General features: G+C 31.8%; 1 protein-coding gene across 5 annotated transcripts in view; it reads right to left on the reverse strand.

The window, feature by feature from the left end:
• The window catches only part of LOC118203848 (peptidoglycan-recognition protein 1-like), a 109,356-nt gene that overhangs the window by 82,714 nt on the left and 6,532 nt on the right, over positions 1 to 20,110 (reverse strand). For all 5 annotated transcript variants that reach the window (XM_085806645.1, XM_085806641.1, XM_085806644.1 and 2 more), the window contains exons 2-3: positions 12,837 to 12,908; positions 4,324 to 4,506 (exon numbers count right to left, since the gene is read on the reverse strand). In XM_085806645.1, the coding sequence (XP_085662771.1) occupies positions 4,324 to 4,506; positions 12,837 to 12,894 (241 nt within the window). In that variant the 5' untranslated portion in view covers positions 12,895 to 12,908. The remainder of the gene's footprint in view (positions 1 to 4,323; positions 4,507 to 12,836; positions 12,909 to 20,110) is intronic.

A 20,110-nucleotide genomic window follows, 5' to 3' on the forward strand; every position in this document is an offset into this window, starting at 1 on the left:
TTCTAGAAAAAGAAATAGAAAGTTAGAATATCTTTAATTCACCAGATCTATTTACGAATAGACTGTAATTATTTATAATAAAATTGTCAGCTACCAAACTTTAAATTTCATAGTACGTTTCAACGAGAATACATGGTACAAACAATATTTCTAATGCCTCTAGTTTAAAGTTTAATACAATATCTACCAATAAGTATTTGGACACCCATGAAAATGCCGATATCTGCGTTCCTGATATACGTCACAACCGCAAGCAGCCGATGGCTCACACATTCCAGGAATTTCAACAGGCAACCGGGAGTGTTGTTTCGATGAATGCTATCCGTAAGGAAGCACATCTGCTTCGTTTTCGTGGTTATGCTGCTATACATAAGCCTTTGATTACAAAGCCCAACTTAGCTGATCGATTAACGTGGTGCAAAGCACGCCGACAGTGGACTATTTTTTTAATGGGCGAGCGCCTTATATAATAGCCATTACCTTTGCACCACTATAAGGGTTAGAAGTGGTATCCATTTCACTATGGAAATACCTAATATGTGGCCTCCCTTGCCTTCTATGAAGGGATGGACAGTTACAAACATGCCATGCCTTCTCTGGGATTCGAACCCGGGCCTATCGCTACGGCGATCAACGTCACTGGCTACTATGCCGGCTAGGCGGCCAGTGGACTATTGATCAATGGAAACGAATTCTCTAAGCCAAGAATCAAGGCTCACCACCTACCGTTCGGATGACAGGATCTAGCTCTGGCGTCTGTCTGGAGAAAGCCTCCTGTCAGAATGCATTGGGGGCCCACAGTAAAGTTCGGCAGAGGTGAAATTATGATCTGGGGCTATTTCTTCTTATATGGACTGATCCTTTTTAAAAATTCATGGTGAACTCAACACCGACGCCTACTGAACTCGTCTGCATGACAATGTGTTTTCTACTTTGTGGCAGTTTTACAGATTGGACTAAAGTTACATTCAGCACGACATAGCCAGCTGTCATGTTGCGAGGTCGACCATGGATTGGCATAGTGACAGTGGGGTTAACAGAATGGACTGATCTGCTCGAAGCCCAAACCTGAAGGCTGTCAAGAACCTCTAGGACGAGTTGGATCACCGAATTAAGGGGTGCAACAACCGTCCAATATCGGTGATGGAACTTAACGTCTTCTCCAAGACGAGTGGAAGAAAATGCCAATATTCGCCATACAAGGACTTATGTAAAACGTGCTTCAGAGGGGTGAGGCTGTTAATGCCGCTAGTGAGGACTGTAACAGCTATTGAATATAAATAAATTTCTTTTTCTTTTCTATCACAGATATTCAAGTATTTACTAGCTAGTGTATATTACCCTAGAATTAAATGCAACTGAAGTGTCTTTAGAGAATCAAGGAGTCTCCCAATTCCCAATGATTTCTACAATAGAACAGAAAGTCATGAGTGGCCTTCTAGTAAAGCAATACTTACTTTTTCAGATTTTCAAGCTCTGATAGTCAGTCGAGATTTAAATTCAAATCTTTTGTATTCTTCCTGTGATCATTTTGAAGAATGATCTATTCAAAGTCTATCAGAGATATCAGTAATCAGAGTACTAAAACTGTCTTTGAGAAACGAAATGTGTGGCTCAATGATGTGTTAATTCCATTACTTCATTTCTTATTGTCTTGAATTTTTCTTATTAAGAAAGAATTTACGCCTATTCTTTCTTCGCTTGATGTCAGTCTTGATGGGGGATTATTGTGCAACAGAAACCTGCTATTGGATTATACACTCTCAGCCCTGTGCTAAATTCTCTCTCCTTTGAGTTTTTATAAAATACAGAGCTCACCATCTGTCTTTGAGAAACAAAATCCTCATGAATTATCTCTCAATTAGGATAGGCACTAACAGGACCTGTACTCAAGATTTCTAAAACTGAAGATTCTTTATCCTTGGCTAAATTTTTCCAGCACAAACACATGATTACAATTTTGTCTCAGGATTTCAAATAAAGCAATAAGTTTCATCTTCAATAACAATTTTTTTAAAACTCGGTATAAATGTTTGCCATTTAGGTCAAATCTTTTGCACAGTTTTAGAATCAATAATAGCAGATGTTCACTGGATCAAGGTAAACAATTAAGTGCATAAAATATGCGATCCTTAAGTCGATTATATTTTAAAACATTAAAGTTGATATGTGATAGTAAAAATGCTTTCAATATAACTTGGAAATTTTGCTAGAATCTTTTCAAAAGTTAGTCACAAACCTCTGCAGAAGCATTGTGCTAAAATTTAATTAGAGAGGAATGGGAGAGCGGATGAAAATTAGCTCTCATGTAACTGATTTTCTACAGAGAAATTACTTCTATTCATATGATAAACTAGACGAAAATAGAGAAAACCCTCCTCTCCTGCGTATTCATCTAATCAATGATTTCCTGCGTATTCATCTAATGATCAGCTTGAAAACTGAGTCAATGTATATCGGAAATTTTAGACATTGAAGAGTACTATAAGAGCCTCTACGACTCAGAGTCAGCCTGATAATAGAGATGATTACTCTGCTTCATTTCTTGGTGCCTTCTGAATGATGGGTTTTATACATATTCTCCCTTAGCTCGATTTCAGTCTTGATGTAGGATTACTTTCCTGTTATAATTCATTAAGTGTTTCACTTCTGTGTGATATATATAAATTTAATTATTGTAAAATGTTTTTCCACATTTCGATTCTACGACTCAAATTATGCCAAACTGCCAAGTTTTGTAAAATTCGCATGAGTAGTTTTTGAAAAATTAGCTCTCAAAATATTAGCTGCTCAATGCTAATTGAGTTTGAGATATGTTTATTAATCACTGTTTTTTTTTTATTAAACTTACCTGACTCCTTCTTCCAGAATCGAAATTTAGGCTTGAACCAAATATAATTCGCACATTTTTTATGAATTCTTTTTAAAATTTGTATTTTAAAATATTTTTTATAAATTTTCGAAAGATGTTTTATAGTATAAAATTTTTAACATCATCTTAAAGCAGATGTACTTCTAGGCACACCTGCAAAAAACTAGATTTTTTTTTATTCAAAATTTCTGAAGATATACATGAATTTACATATTGGCGCGTTTTGAAATTTGGCATATTTGTTGAAAGCGATAATAACATCAAATGTAGTTTAGACACTTTGCTACTATTATTTGGAAGTAGGAAGGATGTAACTTATTTTCTTGCTTATGCACAATGTAAAAAGGAAAAGGAAAATAGGTTGCCATATGCTATTAAGAAGTTCGCCAAGTGAATTATTCTGGGCGTAAACAGAAATAAGTACGCCAAGATACATTTTTCAATTTCTCCATAAATTTCGCACCAAATTTTATAAAATTTAATATTTAGGTGCATAATTTAAGTCGTAGAATAGGAATATGGAAAAAATTAGCTTGTCATTTCAGAAAAAGTCCGATTTTGTGTCAAAATAATATAGGTATTATGATTTTGTGTCATAATACCTATATTAAATATAGATAATTAATATGTTTAATATATTAATATAGGTATTAACACAAAACCATAATACCTATATTAATATATTAAATACATTAATATAGGTATTATGATTTTGTGTCATAATACCTATATTAAAACAGTGCTGTATATAAATGCAATATATGTCTTAAGTCACGCTTTCGAGACAAGAGAAACAGAATTTGAATTTTGTCAATCGGCCCAGTAGAACGGGAGATACAGAACTGTCCCCCCTTTTTTTTTTCTCGCAGTGCACCTCTATTTAAAGATTCCTGAATAATATACTCGTATATAAACTGAGAAAGACATAAATAGATTTAGAATACCTAAAAAAAATTCTTTTTTTATTTCCCCTATCTAATTTTTCATGTCCAGGTTCGTTTTCCAATGTTCAGTGACATCACAATCTTTCGCTTGCAAACGTAGGAATAAATATTACTACGAGATCTCACCCTGATCATCGATGAGTTTCAAGTTTTGGAAGATTCCTTAAGAAAAAATTTTCAAGGCAAGTTATTTCTTACCGGGAATGGAGGCAATACGCTTCTTCCTTCTAAATTTTTGTGAGTGTCCGTAATAGGGAAAGAAAAAAAAAGATTGGTATTTAATACTATGAATGATTACTTTGTTGGAAAATATAGGTTTAGTTTGTATAGGTTTTATTGTGCCAATATTTAGCGTTGAACAGATTTTTATCTTGTAGAAATGCATTTAATACGTAATGTAAAAATAAATTGTATTAATCTTTTCATTCACATATCTCGCAACTTTTAAAAAAATTTTAAAATTAATAAAATAAACAAAAGATAACATTTTTGCAAGTTTCTGATTACCCTTCATATCCATGTGAAAATTCTGCATGCTGCGCATTCTAGCCGAGCACATTTCTTTATTATGGCATTCCGGTGTAACAGTGTGAGCAATGAAAACATGTTCCACTTGTCGGTGAATTGGCACCGTCCACTTAGGCTGCCGGGCCTGCCATTGTGCCCGAGACACTATTTCAATACCAGCACCTATAACAGTCCAGTAAAGCAAATGATACAAAACGTCTTGTTGACACATAAACAAAATTACTATTCACAGCCTAATGAACTATAAACGAACACAAAGAAGTGCACTAAATATAACACCAGAAGAATAAAATGAGAAAATATTAAAAAGTGTTCTGAAAATAAACAAAAACCAACGAAAGCTTTAACGTTATACTTTTAGTTTCATAAAAAATTTAATGCAAAAACAGAAAGCAAATAAAATAAATTTTAGATAAGATTATAACCATTCTTAGCTGATGCAGTCACATGGAAGCAGACATCTGGATAAAAGTTTCATTCTGTGCGTAACAGCTGAGCAATACATAGCATTTGTTGTTCTGTTATAGATGTTAAGATGATGCGTATAGAATTCACAAGTTTGTAGTAATATTGCCTTATCACTTCCATCCAAATCAGTTATTCCAAACCATGCCGAAAAGTGTATATGGCGAACTGTTGAAGAGATGTACTATGTTGCTACCTGGTCGAAGCTGTGACGTCAGAAGCTGAAAAACTTTGGAGCTCTGTGGTTGGCAGGCGGTTTATCCGTAGTTGTTATCAAATTCTGACTAAACCTATACCAGGAAATCTCTGCATTAGCAATAAAGAAGCCTTAGACACGGAAACTCAAAATTTTACCAACAGTGTTGAACAAGCTTTAAGTTCTCCTGCCAATAAATTCATCAGTAATCATCCTTTTCTTCCTCTTCCCAATAATATCAGGCATAATATTAAATATAAAAATCGCATCAGGAAATTATGGCAATCTACTAGAGACCCAAGAATTACAGCTCACCTAAACGCTCTTCAAAGGACCATTAAAAATATATCAGGAAATTTAAGTCTCAACGGTGGAGCAACTTCTTAAACACTCTTGCTACTGAAGACAATTCCCTCTATGACATTGGTCGTAAATTCAAAAAGTCTTTCAAGCAGATTCCTCCACTTCATGGTTGCAATGGAACCATGAAGACAAAGCCAATACTTTCGCTGACATTCTTGAAGATACCTTTACTCCCAATGCTTCCCCATATGATAATGATCATATCACCAAAGTCAAATAGCACAGTATCTTCTTTCCTTAATAGCCCTGGACCACTCAATTCCACCTTTCACGATTCTACTGGATGTTATGGCGTTTCTTACGTTATGTAATTACGTGCTTAACTAAAATTATTAACTCAGTTATCAAACTCTCTTACTTCTCAAAAGTATGGAAACATGCAATTGTGTTGTCTTTACTAAGCCTCATCAAAGTTCTACTTTTCCCGAAAATTATCAGCCTATCATTTTACTCAGTCAAATTTCTAAAATTGCTGAAAAATGATTCTGTTTTATATTAATCGAATCATGCCTCCTATCTCTTATACTCCCGATGAACAATTTGGATTCAGACATCTTCACAGCACCAATCATCAGCTTCTCCGAGTTATCATTTACATTACTGATGGATTCAATTGGAAATTTCCTACCGGCGCAATTTTCTTAGATATTGCCAAAGCCTTTGACAGAGTGTGGCACCAAGGACTTATATTCAAACTAATTCAGCTCAATTTTCCGAACCACTTTATTCGACTTATTGCCTCTTTCCTCAAAAATTGCACTTTTGCTATCAAAATTGGAAACACCTCTCAACTACAAGAAATGTTACTGCAGGTGTCCCTCAAGGCTCCGTTCTCTCTCCTTATCTTTACAATATTTATACTCAAGACATTCCAAAAGAATCTCATATTACTATCACCTTATTTGCCGACGATACCGCTATCCTAACTCAAGCTTCAACAATCAGTACTGTACAAATTTTTCTACGAAACTATTTGGAGTTTCTTGAAAACTAGATGACGCTTTGGAGAATTGCCGTTAACACTGACAAAACCCAAAGCCATTATTTTCAGAAAAGGACAAACAAACTTCCTTCCGCCTAATCCCATCTTCTTTGACTACGATATTCAGTGGACGGATCAAGTGAAGTATCTTGGAGTCACACTTGACAAAAAACTCACTTTTCGGCAACATTTACACGAAACTGTCAGGAAATTCAATATCTCAATAGCTACTATGCGTCCTCTCCTCGGCAGACATAGTAATCTGACTATCAACAATAAACTTGTTTTATACAAGTACATCCTTAGACCTAATTTTTTTTACGAGATGGTAGAAATATCCCATTCTACTATCTCGTTTCTTCTCATCCTTTTGTTGTCCACACATCAAAAGACAGGAATAGGATTGTGAATTTTAAATTAAGGAAAGCACGTTAAGCTTATCTGCACATGGAAAGGAATACCATAATAAAAAACTTGATCAGGAAAGTTGACCTATATTTATGCTGCTGCAGAGGTGGTCCTTTCAACCGCCGAGAATAGTACTTAGGGTGAAATCTGTTGCTTCATGATCGCAATCATTTCGCCACTGGGAAAGCTTCATTAGCCATTATAATACTGATTATAAATATTTATGAACAGTATTATAATCAGTATTATAATAAAAAACTTGATCAGGAAAGTTAATCTATATTTATGCTGCTGCAGAGGTGGTCCTTTCAACCGTCGAGAATAGTACCTAGGGTGAAATCTGTTGCTTCATGATCGCAATCATTTCGCCACTGGGAAATCTTCATTAGTCATTATAATACTGATTATAAATATTTATAAATAAAAATATAACAGTAGTTAAAATAGCGGATATTTTATTAATAATCTTGTCGTAGAAGAATCTTGTCGTGTAAGAATGTATAACTTAGCACCGGTAAATTTTTCTTGGTTTATTTGTTTAAATTCTTCAAATTAATTTTTGATATCCTAGAGATCCGATTTTCTTGACGTTTTCAGTGCATACATATTTATGATGATGACACAATATCCCACGAAATTTATTTTTGAAACTCGACACTTTTAGTTTGGTTTTGGATTTTTCTCACAAATCCTTTTTTAACCATCAAATTAATCATCGCAAAAGTTTGATCATTACACTATCAGATAAGCTGAAAAATAATCTTTCAATTGAAAGTTTTCAAAATTTCTAACTTATTTTGCAGAACTCTGGAATGTTTTTGAAAATCGTTTGGATTTTTAGTTGCCGTGGTATTGTCAGCAGCTGTAAATTTTTAAAATAAGAAAACTTACCTATTAACAAACAGTTTTATGGTAACATCAGATTTCTAAATCAAACGGAAATTTAAATAGATTGAATAGAACTTTACGCCTAAATACGGAAAAAAATACATGTATTTAACAAGTAATGAATTTTCCTTTTTGTTGCTTTTCCGTGTTCTGTCGATAAAAGAAAGCAAAATGAAATATATGAAAGTATACTTTTAAGGTTCATGCATTTAATAAAACGTACTAAAATAATTTTTTAAAAAATTTTATTGATCATATGCGACTAAAAATAATATCTTGAAGCTTCTGTCCACGACTTGTGTTAGGTATTAATAGAATGTCAAAACAGCAATAGAAGTTCTAGTGTAATAATGATACATGTAATGTAAAAGAAAGATAGCACTCAAATCGCCTAAATTTTTTTGACGATTTTGATTTAAGATCCATTATTAGCAGGCCTACACTTTTAAACATACATGATTAAGAGTATTTGAATTTTTTTATAACCAAAGAAATATTTTTAATTAAAACCGTGTAATTCAAAATATGTTTTTATGTATTTTACAACATTTTGGAAGCTTTATTAACGAAGTAGTTTTGGATAGTAATAATTCGTCGATTTATGGTGTTAACGTTTATCTTCTTTCTACTGCAATAGAAAAGTCTTCCGAAAGAAATTTATGCAAATTATTATTACGAATCTTTACATAAATAGATGATTTAGTGCAATTATATATGAAATTGTTGTAATTTTTGGTGTAATGTAACGAGAAAAAATATTTGAAGAGACAAACTATGCCGGAAAAGGAAGAATATAGGGGCAAGTCCATTTAACATTCGGTGTCTCGGTAATTTGGCAAGAAATCGCCAAATGTCGCCAAACTTGGCGACCATATAGGGACATTTTGGTCCGATCCCTGTATCACCGTAATAGGTATTGTAAATGAATAAATGTAATTGATCGCTATATTAGCTGCAACCGCAATTCGAATCTCATATTGCTTTCCAGTAATTTCGAGAAGCAGAAAATAGATAGACATATCTCGGCAGCTAGTTAAAAACTACATAGGGCCGGAGAGCAATCCGCTCTCAATAGTTAGTTGTTGTTTAATTGTTATTGTTGGGAGTTTTTAGTTCAGCGTGAACTGTATCTCTGGGTTAGCTTTCTCTTTAGATGCGCTTTACATTGCGTTTAACGTTATTAGTAGTTTGAAAAGTAACTACTGATTGTACTCTGTGATACTGTGAACAGCTGTGCGAGTATTTCTGTGGGAAAAATTCCAGAGATTTGAAGTATTTCTTTGATAAAATAAATTTTATTAACCTATCATTGGATCCGTGCACATTGAATCTATTACCAACCCGTATGCAGCCAACATTATTTTATGTAATGAGAATACATTTGTTTTATTTACTATAAATAAATGCATTCAGCTTCAACTTCTTAAATGGTAAATAGAACCTTATACGGAAGTATTACTCACTAGTTTTACCTTCTTAACTTATGAATGACGAAATAAATCATATTAACATATTTGTATTAAAGAATCCCATTACGGAACATTAATGATGAAAAAAATTGAGTACATATTACAATATGAAAAATACAAAATCGAATGCAACCAAAAGACAAATCAGTTCACTCTTAATCGAATTTATAATATTTAATAAAATAGCTTGGGATTTGAGTTCAAATAAATTCGAATTCGTGTTAGTTTAACACTAGAAACATGAAATATAACGTAAGTTCTGTTTTGAAAATTCGCAAATAAATTCTGGAAATTAAGACACAATAACACGCCGAATAAATACTAATTCAGAAGTCAAACAACAAAAATCAGCGTTATATTTACAAAATTTTCACAGGACTAGTTTCGATGGTTTTACCAAACCACCATCTTCAGCTGCAAAACCGCAAATGAACCAGATAGAAAATAATGATTAGATAAGATAAAAAAGCCTGGACAAGAATAAGCAAGTGACGCCATCTGTTGGTGACACCAGAACTAAAACATAATTTCTTTAAAGGCCGAAGGCAAATTTGGATTGGAATTAGGATCGTTAACTAGAACAGAAAGATTTTTATGAATGTGAAATGCCTCTAGAAAATCCAGTTCTCCAAGGGAAGATGTTTTTTGAATAATTTTGGCAGCAGAAAAACTGAAAGTGTGGTTTTCGGACCAACAATGTTGAGCAACAGAAGACTTCTGTGTTTCCTTTTTTCTAACATATGCCTCATGTTCCTTGACGCGAAATTTTAAGGCTCTCTTAGTTTGGCCAATGTAAATTAAACCACACTGGCAAGGAATCCTATAAATACCCCAGGAATTCATATCCGGAATGCGGTCCTTGAGTATGGAACTCGGAATTTTATTGATGGGAGAATAAACAACCCGAAAGTTAGATTTCTGCAAAATATGTGCAACTTTATAGCTAATTGATGGAAAGAAGGGAATGACAACAGAATTTTTATAATCTCCTTAAACAAGAGTGTGCCTTTTAGTGTGTTGAGATGAGAATTTGTTAACTGCTTGATTAATAATGTTGGGTGGAAAGCCCCTGTCAATAGCTATTGCTTTTAAATAATTTAGTTCTTCATCAAGGGCTAGTTTGGAGGAGCAAACTCGAAGAGCACGGAAAGCATAGGAATAAAATGAAGCTAACTTTTGTTTAGTCGAATGACATGATTTAAAGTGTGGTGGAAGGCAAACCGATGAAGGTTTACGGTAAACCGTAGTACTGAAGTTGGATGTGTTACGTGTGACCAGAATGTCGAGAAACGGAAGAGAATTGCAAGTCTCAAGTTCAGAAGTGAACTGAATAGCAGGATCAATAGAATTCATTGTTGAAAGAACTTTATTTAAATCATCTTTATTACATTCAAACAGAGTAAAAGTATCGTCCACGTAGCGGAACCATGCCGGGAAGTTTAAAGTTTCAAACAATTTTGATTCATAATAATGCATGTAGATATCAGCCAGGATGGGACTGAGGGGGCTTCCCATGGCTAATCCCTCAGTTTGCTTGTAATATTTATTTTGGAAAACAAAACGTGTTTGTTTCAAACAGAGTTGAGTGAGAGAAATTATCTCATCAATTTCGATGCAAGAGAAATGAAATTCGCGAAATCTGGTTTCTAGACATCTTAATGCACCCTCCACTGGGACATTGGTGAATAATGATTTTACATCAAAAGAAACCATGAGTAAATTACTAGGAGAAATGTTTTTAACTTTTTTTACAAACTCTATTGAATTTTTATGGTGTAAATGTTATTGTCTAATAGAGTTGAAAATCTAGAAACTAAATATTTAGCTAATGGATACGAGGCTGTACCTAAATTTGATACAATAGGGCGGAAAGGAATACCACTTTTATGAATTGTAGGAAGAGCATATAATCTGGCACAATTCGCAACAGATGGGATAAGTAAATGTTTTAAGTTGCCTGAAATAATTTGCGAAGATTTGATCGCAGTTTTTAATTCATAAAAGTGGTATTCCTTTCCGCCCTATTGTATCAAATTTAGGTACTGCCTCGTATCCATTAGCTAAATATTTAGTTTCTAGATTTTCAACTCTATTAGACAATAGAGTTGAAAATAATAATAATAATAACATTTACACCATAAAAAATTCAATAGAGTTGTAAAAAAAGTTAAAAACATTTCTCCTAGTAATTTACTCATGGTTTCTTTTGATGTAAAATCATTATTCACCAATGTCCCAGTGGAGGGTGCATTAAGATGTCTAGAAACCAGATTTCGCGAATTTCATTTCTCTTGCATCGAAATTGATGAGCTAATTTCTCTCACTCAACTCTGTTTGAAACAAACACATTTTGTTTTCTAAAATAAATATTACAAGCAAACTGAGGGATTAGCCATGGGAAGCCCACTCAGTCCCATCCTGGCTGATATCTACATGCATTATTATGAATCAAAATTGTTTGAAACTTTAAACTTCCCGGCATGGTTCCGCTACGTGGACGATACTTTTACTCTGTTTGAAGGTAATAAAGATGATTTAAATAAAGTTCTTTCAACAATGAATTCTATTGATCCTGCTATTCAGTTCACTTCTGAACTTGAGACTTGCAATTCTCTTCCGTTTCTCGACATTCTGGTCACACGTAACACATCCAACTTCAGTACTACGGTTTACCGTAAACCTTCATCGGTTTGCCTTCCAATACACTTTAAATCATGTCATCCGACTAAACAAAAGTTAGCTTCATTTTATTCCTATGTTTTCCGTGCTCTTCAAGTTTGCTCCTCCAAACTAGCCCTTGATGAAGAACTAAATTATTTAAAAGCAATAGCTATTGACAGGGGCTTTCCACCCAACATTATTAATCAAGCAGTTAACAAATTCTCATCTCAACACACTAAAAGGCGCACTCTTGTTTTAGGAGATTATAAAAATTCTGTTGTCATTTCCTTCTTTCCATCAATTAGCTATAAAGTTGCACATATTTTGCAGAAATCTAACTTTCGGGTTGTTTATTCTCCCATCAATAAAATTCCGAGTTCCATACTCAAGGACCGCATTCCGGATATGAATTCCTGGGGTATTTATAGGATTCCTTGCCAGTGTGGTTTAATTTACATTGGCCAAACTAAGAGAGCCTTAAAATTTCGCGTCAAGGAACATGAGGCATATGTTAGAAAAAAGGAAACACAGAAGTCTTCTGTTGCTCAACATTGTTGGTCCGAAAACCACACTTTCAGTTTTTCTGCTGCCAAAATTATTCAAAAAACATCTTCCCTTGGAGAACTGGATTTTCTAGAGGCATTTCACATTCATAAAAATCTTTCTGTTCTAGTTAACGATCCTAATTCCAATCCAAATTTGCCTTCGGCCTTTAAAGAAATTATGTTTTAGTTCTGGTTTCACCAACAGATGGCACCACTTGCTTATTCTTGTCCAGGCTTTCTTATCTTATCTAATCATTATTTTCTATCTGGTTCATTTGCGGTTTTGCAGCTGAAGATGGTGGTTCGGTAAAACCATCGAAACTAGTCCTGTGAAAATTTTGTAAATATAACGCTGATTTTTGTTGCTTGACTTCTGAATTAAATTCTGGAAAATTGTATAAAATTACATTTGCAATATTAGCAGAAATAAGACGTTGCATTTCAAAGGAAAAACAACAGTTACAGAGCATTATTTGAATTTTGTGCAAAAATAATACCATAAAAATGAAACTTACATGCATCACTGCTTGCCCAGAACGTTGTAAATAATATTAGAAGAATTAAATTCAACATTTTTTCTCAAATTTCTGAAAGAAAAGCAAGATATGTCACTAAATTTACTTAATTTTTTAATTGCATTTTAACTGAAGCTTTTATTTATTAATTTAAATAACTGCCATTTCAGTAATACATAACTATTAAAGAATATTCACAGTGGCAGTTTTCCTGTACTCCATAAGAGCACTAATTTATACAAAGTTTATCAAATAATTAACTATTAAATTTTAAATATCAGCAGATTTCTTAATAAAAATTTATAAAGGTTTCGCTTTGAAAGCATACTCTTCAAAGGGTATTCTTTCCAATATTTTGTCCAAGAATTAAAAATTTCCGGGTTGAATGCACCCAAGCAAATCTTTTCGCGTTAGTTTCTTGAAATTAAAAAAGAATGTTTGTTTATATATTCGATTACCTATTAAATATACTATATAATTAACTTGCACTATATATAATAAATAATATTTTATATTGTAGAGACATTAGGTTATTTCGAAGCAGAAGACATGAAAAATGTGCAGTTACCTCGCCGGGACTCGAATCTCAGACCTCTCGAATACGCGCCGAGTGTGCTGATCATTACATCACGAAGGCATGCTAAGAAGGCTGGAGAAATACCTTATATACTTACTTTTTTAAAGGGCGACTAGGGATTAGGGGACCCTAGTCGTTAAATCCTGGTAGTGGGGAATCATCAACCACCACCGTTTTTAGTTCGGGGGCCACTGTAGAGTCATTAGGTTATTTCGATGCGGGAGACGGGAAAAATGGGCGATGCCTTCGCCTGGACTCGAGTCTCGGACCTCTCGAATACGCACCAGATGTGCAGACCATTACACCACGAAGGCATGCTAAGAAGGCGGAGAAAATACCTTATAATATTATTGGAATTTATTAAACTTTAGTAGTAGAAAAGTGCCGGTTCAGTGCCAGGAGGCGGTGAGCGGTGCAAACTCGCAGGCGTATTGGGGAGGTGAAGTACGCGGAGGCGTAGCAGATGAGAGGGAGTGTTTCAGGATTCTTCATATAACTGATAAGATGATCTCACACTTTGATAAGAGATTATTGATTTTCCCATGGTTTTTGTTAATCAGGTTTTAAACTTTGTAATTTTTCTTCGTGTTCCCACTATTTATTACGTATATGATGATTATTTCCTAGGTACCCTTAACAGCGCTTATTTTCGAATTTAACGATTGATTCAGAAGGCCTTAATTTTACATGTAAATTTTTATTATATTTCCATATATTTTTAAGACATTTAATTCTCTATATACTCTGAATTTTCCTTTATTTCTTAAATCTTCTGTTCATAATACCAGACTTACTTTCCGTAATTTTAACTACATGACTCATTTTAAGTATTAAATTTATTCTACCCATAATTATTTTCATGCTTTTTAACCAATACTCTTAACTTACTTCTTATATTTTATGAGCATAATTATTCAGATTTTCCTTTCTATTTATTAAATTATTCAACGTTAGATGCAATTTTTAACTTTTTTGCTCTTTTTAAGATTAGTGATCTTTAACATATTCTGTATTTCATATATTTTCCTATCATACAGATAAACTTTACTTAATTTATATGTAACATTTTTAGCTTGTTTTATACATTTTAACCTTCATAATATTTAAAATACTCTAATTTTTAACCAATTTATATTTTCACACTATATAAATGACTTTTACTTGATTTCTTTCATACATTTTAACCTTCATAATTTCCAATATAATCTTAATTTTAACACAATTCGTATATTTTCCTACGATATACCTAGTTTTTATTTAACTTTAGATTTAAATTTTAACTCCTTTTCTACTTTTTAACGTTTTTAGTTTCAAACATACTCTGAATTTTTAACCAATTTGCTAGATTTTCACACTATGTACATAACTTTCATTTAATTTTTAACTACTTTCTTACGTTTTAACCTTCGTAATTTCAAACATATCCTTCACTGTAGCTTAATTCCTCTATTTTCTAATCATATATATGAACTTTATTTAATTTTAGATGATATTTCTAACGTGTTTCGTACATTTTAAACATTCATAATTTTTAAAGTACTCTATTTATTATATTTTCCTACCATATACCTAACTTTTATTTAATTTGAGATGTAAATTTTAACTTCTTTTATATTTTTTAATATTTTTAGTTTCCAACATACTCTAAATTTAACTAATTTGCTATATTTTCACATGAATCATTAATGACTATATATTTCACATGACTCATACATGACTCATTTAATTTTTAACTACGTTTTAACCTTCGTATATTCAAACAGGCTCTTAAGTATAGCTTAAATACTCGGTTTTCTTACCATATATATGGGCTTTATTTAATTTTAGATGCTATTTTTTTAACTTGTTCCGTACATTTCAAACCTTGGTAATTTTTAAAGTACTCTAATTTTGAACTTGTCTATAACATTTTCCTACCGTTTACATCAACTTTAATTAATTTTAGATGTAATTTTTATACTTTTCTGACACTTTTTCTTTCTAGTTCCCAACATACTCTACATTTTAACTCTTTTTTATAATTTTCGACTGTAATCACGCTTTAGATTTTACTATTTCAGCTAAATTTACATATTTAAATGTCTGAAACATAGAGATAGTTTACAATTAAGCATTTTATTTTACAACTGATAACTATTATTTATATCCAATGCACTGAATATCCCTTACTTAGTCTACATTTTATAATACTATTTTAATTTGCCAATTCTACAATTTATCATCCTGCAGTATTCTTACCACGACTGTACTATTTTACGTCATTATTAACTTTATTCAAATTTTGAAACTTTAACATTTCCTGCATATTCTGATTGTTTCCTTAAAGTTTTTACATCATTTTTATCTGAATGCATGCTTTTAAGCTCTTCAGTGTTACCAAATGCGATTAGGGAAGTGAGCGATTAGGGAAGTGAAGATTAAACAAGCGACTAGGGAAGTGAGGCCTTGTTAAACTAGGATATGTACATATCCTGGTAGTGGTAGTTTAACAGGCTGTCACTTTCCTAATCACGCGTTTACGAATTTAAGATAATAAAACTACCCCATCTTACCTTAGATGAATCATTTTCATAAGGTTGGATCTTGGAATCATCGTCTTGGAAAACGTGATACTACATTTCTAAAAACGTGAAATGTGCTTAATATGTGAAATATGCATAGAATTATATAAAATGTGATTAATTTTTTGAACGGTTTAATGTATTCTTTAAGTGGATCCTTGAGCGTTGTATTCTACGTTCTGAATTTGATATAGATTAACCAGCATTCTTCTAGTTCTAGTTGCTGTAACTGTAGTGTTATGTGAAATGTATGGGTGTTCAGCTTCGAATATGGCACTTAAAATAGTATTGTGCAGTAAAAATTGCTAATAATATGGGTATAAAATGTCATTGATTCGTTGTAATAGTTTGCTTATGCAAAATAGAAACTTTTATTTTCGGAAAAACTACCAGAAATGTATCAAATCATGTGATACATGTGATACATCTGGTTGGTTTTCAAGTTCGACTGAAGTGATATATCTTCGAATATAATTTTATATAAGAATATCTAAAATTTTCAATGGGAATGTTTTCTATTTTTGATACTGTTTCATCGCACTAAGTCTTCAAACTCTTATGAGATATAATTATTATTCACAAATTTTCATGAAAGATGAAAAATATTTGATTTTGTTTTCTTGAACGTTTTAGAGTCATTCAGTAAGCATCTGAAATTAAACTAGTATGGCACTCTCTACTTAATGTGAAAGGATATATATTCTATGAAAACGATTAGACTATGTTCTTAGAATCTACGAAAAAGTGAAATGTTTGGTTCGAAATGATAAAAAGCTAGCATGAAGTTCAGTATATGTTCACTCTCATTATTGAAGATATCTTCCTAATTTCTGAAATATTGATGTTTTTACTCTTATTATTTTCAAAATTTGGCATTTCATCAATTAATTAGCTGTACTATATTGAAAATTCAACTATTTTATTAATTGGTTGGTTTTATTCAAATGGTTTAGAAGTAAAAGAGCGGTATGTTAGGCAGTTTCTTTCAGAAATATATCCGTATTTGAAAACTCTGTAGATAATTTGCCTTACTGAAGATGTTTTAAATTTTTAAAAATATATGGATGATATGATGCTATGTTATCATCTAGAGTGTCTGTTTTCTTTGAAAATAGTGTATAGAGTAATAATAAGAATTGAATCTTCTTCCTACAGCAGAATTTATTAGTATATATAGAAGAGGAATTAGGAAAAATTTTCATGTTTTTGTAAAAAATAATGTAATATCTGGTTGTCATTATAGTAGAAAGTGTTTTTTTTTTCAAAAGTTTCAGAGTATTAAAATATGGTTCTGAAATGAAGTTTTCTGAAAATAATCACTGTATTTTCCAATAATATAAATTAAAATAGTTAAAACTAGCAGTCTTTGACACAGTATGAGTATGAAAACCACTAAAATATCTGTTGCAAACGTATAAGTTTTAACTCGGAGATGAAAATCGTTGCATGTATGATTAAAAAATATCAAAATTTGGTTTGAAACAAAACCACCGAATGATAAATATAGATCGATATTGTTTCAGGGTGTAATAGTAAAAGATATCCTAGATTTTAAATAAAATCATTTTCTTTTTCCGATGAAAGTAAGTGTTAAGCTGAATCTATGGAAAAATGTAATGCTCCGGTTTTCATCTGTTAGGGGATATGGGTATGCCTTCATAGGAAAAAAGTGGAAGTTTCACTAAATTTTCTCTTTCATATAAACGGGCAGATTTAGAAAATGAAGGAAAATTCCTAAAACCATTTTTTCATTACCTTCCTCTTACTTCTTAAGGGTTGATAAGTTACCATAGGAATACTCTTTTTAACCGTATATTGCTTATAGGAAATAATTTGTTACTCAGGTTTTATAGTAATCCTTTACAAGATTTCACATTTCATGAAAATATGCATAAGGTTTTACTATTCCTAATGAGTGGGACTTTCTTAGTGAGTATATGGGTCTTGGATATTTAATTGCATTTTCCCCCAATAATGTTTGTGAGTAATCTAATACTATGAAGCATAAATATGTTTATCATTTAAAAATCCTAATGGAAAGTTAAATCAGCACAAAATTATCTACAGCGCTGATTGTACTACACAACGATTTCTGATTTTTATGTGTATAGTGACAAGGCTAGATAAAGTGAACTTCAGGTTTTTCCAACTGATAGTAAATCTGAAGCCGATAAGAATCTGTTAAGACTCATTTTTAGGTAAATAAGTTGCTTTCTATAGCACATTTTCTAAAATTTGTTGGAATTCTGAGTAAAAAAGCTTAAATTTGGTAAAGGTTCTATCCTTATTTTGGATAAAACTGTAAATATTCTATAGTGGAACCTGCTTGTTTTGTATTTAGTTCTTAAAATTAAGAAAATAGTTCTAAGATAGTTATTCTGCACTGACGAAATACTGCAGGAAAAGGTGATATGATTTTGATAGCTTTTAGAGTTTTTCTCTTGGAAAAGGTAATATGTAGAAACATTAGTTAACTTACAGTTCTCGAAAATGCATGGAAGGTTTCTATAATGCAAATTTATATGTACAATTGTAGGAAAATGGAATAATTATTTGGGTGTAATTTTTTATTGAAAAGGGGTTATTCCTCATTAAATAAATATTAGTAAGAAATATTTAACTGATATAATGAGTATTTTAAGAAGAAATTTCTGTATTCGATATGGAAACGTTAAAATATTCGAAAATATAGCTGAGATTTGGGTGAAGTGTCTCTTACTCTTTCTTTCTTTGGTTCTTTCTGTAACTATATGTATATTGGTAATGATATATATTGTGTAAAGGTATGGTAGTGTTTTCCATGATTTGACAAGAGAATATATTGGTAAATAAATTAATGAAAACTGACACTCACGAAATAAAATTTTAGTCTAAGAAATTAAAAAATAGACTATATATGCAATTATCTAGGGACATTTAGTTGGAACTGAACTAGGTTCGAAGAAATGTGTTAACATTATGCACTAGAAATAAAATTATATCTATTAAACATAATTTCAAGAAGTGAAATGATAACCATTGAGTAAAATTAATGGTCATTCACATCTAATTCGATAGTGAAAATGTTTATCTTAGGAATTTCTTTTATACATGTAACGTAAATAATCGCTAATTTCGCTTGAAAGTTCCCCATGAAGGTAGAAATACCAGTACCTGGTGCAGAAAAAAGGTGATGAAGTGAAAATTTGCATAGTCGGGACATTTAAAGTCTTAAAATGATGGTATGAATGCAGTGAATTAGCAAAAAATACCGAATTAAAAGCTATGAAACGTCCAAAACAATATGAAAGATTTCTGTATGTGTACATGAAACATTGAATATGGCTCTAAAATTACGCATGAAAGTAGTGAATTCGTTCCAAAAATGCAGAATCTATCAAACTAAGTTAATGAGAATCGAGATTCAAACAGTTGGTAACACCGAAGAGCTTAAAAGCATGCATTCAGATAAAAATGATGTAAAAACTTTAAGGAAATAATCAGAATATGCAGGAAATGTTAAAGTTTGAAAATTTGAATGAAGTTAATAATGAAGTAAAATAGTACAGTCGTCGTAAGAATACTGCAGGATGATAAATTGTAGAATTGCCAAATTAAAATAGTATTATAAAATGTAGACTAAGTAGGGCTATTCAATGCATTATATATAAGTAATAGTTATCGGTTGTAAAATAAAATGCTTAATAGAAAACTATCTCTATGTTTAAGACATTTAAACATGTAAATTTAGCTGAAATAGTAAAATCTAAAGCGTGATTACAGTCGAAAATTATAAAAAAGAGTATGTTGGGAACTAGAAAGAAAAGGTGTCAGAAAAGTATAAAAATTACATCTAAAATTAATTAAAGTTGATGTATACGGTAGGAAAATGTTATAGACTAGTTCAAAATTAGAGTACTTTAAAATTTACCAAGGTTTGAAATGTACGGAACAAGTTAAAAATAGCATCTAAAATTAAATAAAGCCCATATATATGGTAAGAAAACCGAGTATTTAAGCTACACTTAAGAGCCTGTTTGAATATACGAAGGTTAAAACGTAGTTAAAAATTAAATGAGTCATGTATATAATGTGAAAATATAGCAAATTAGTTAAATTCAGAGTATGTTGAAAACTAAAAATATTAAAAAATATAA

Source organism: Stegodyphus dumicola, chromosome 12 (genome assembly GCF_044657685.1).
Source record: "Stegodyphus dumicola isolate Sdum_Otavi_A_Nest chromosome 12, ASM4465768v1".
In the NCBI taxonomy this organism is placed as follows: domain Eukaryota; kingdom Metazoa; phylum Arthropoda; class Arachnida; order Araneae; family Eresidae; genus Stegodyphus; species Stegodyphus dumicola.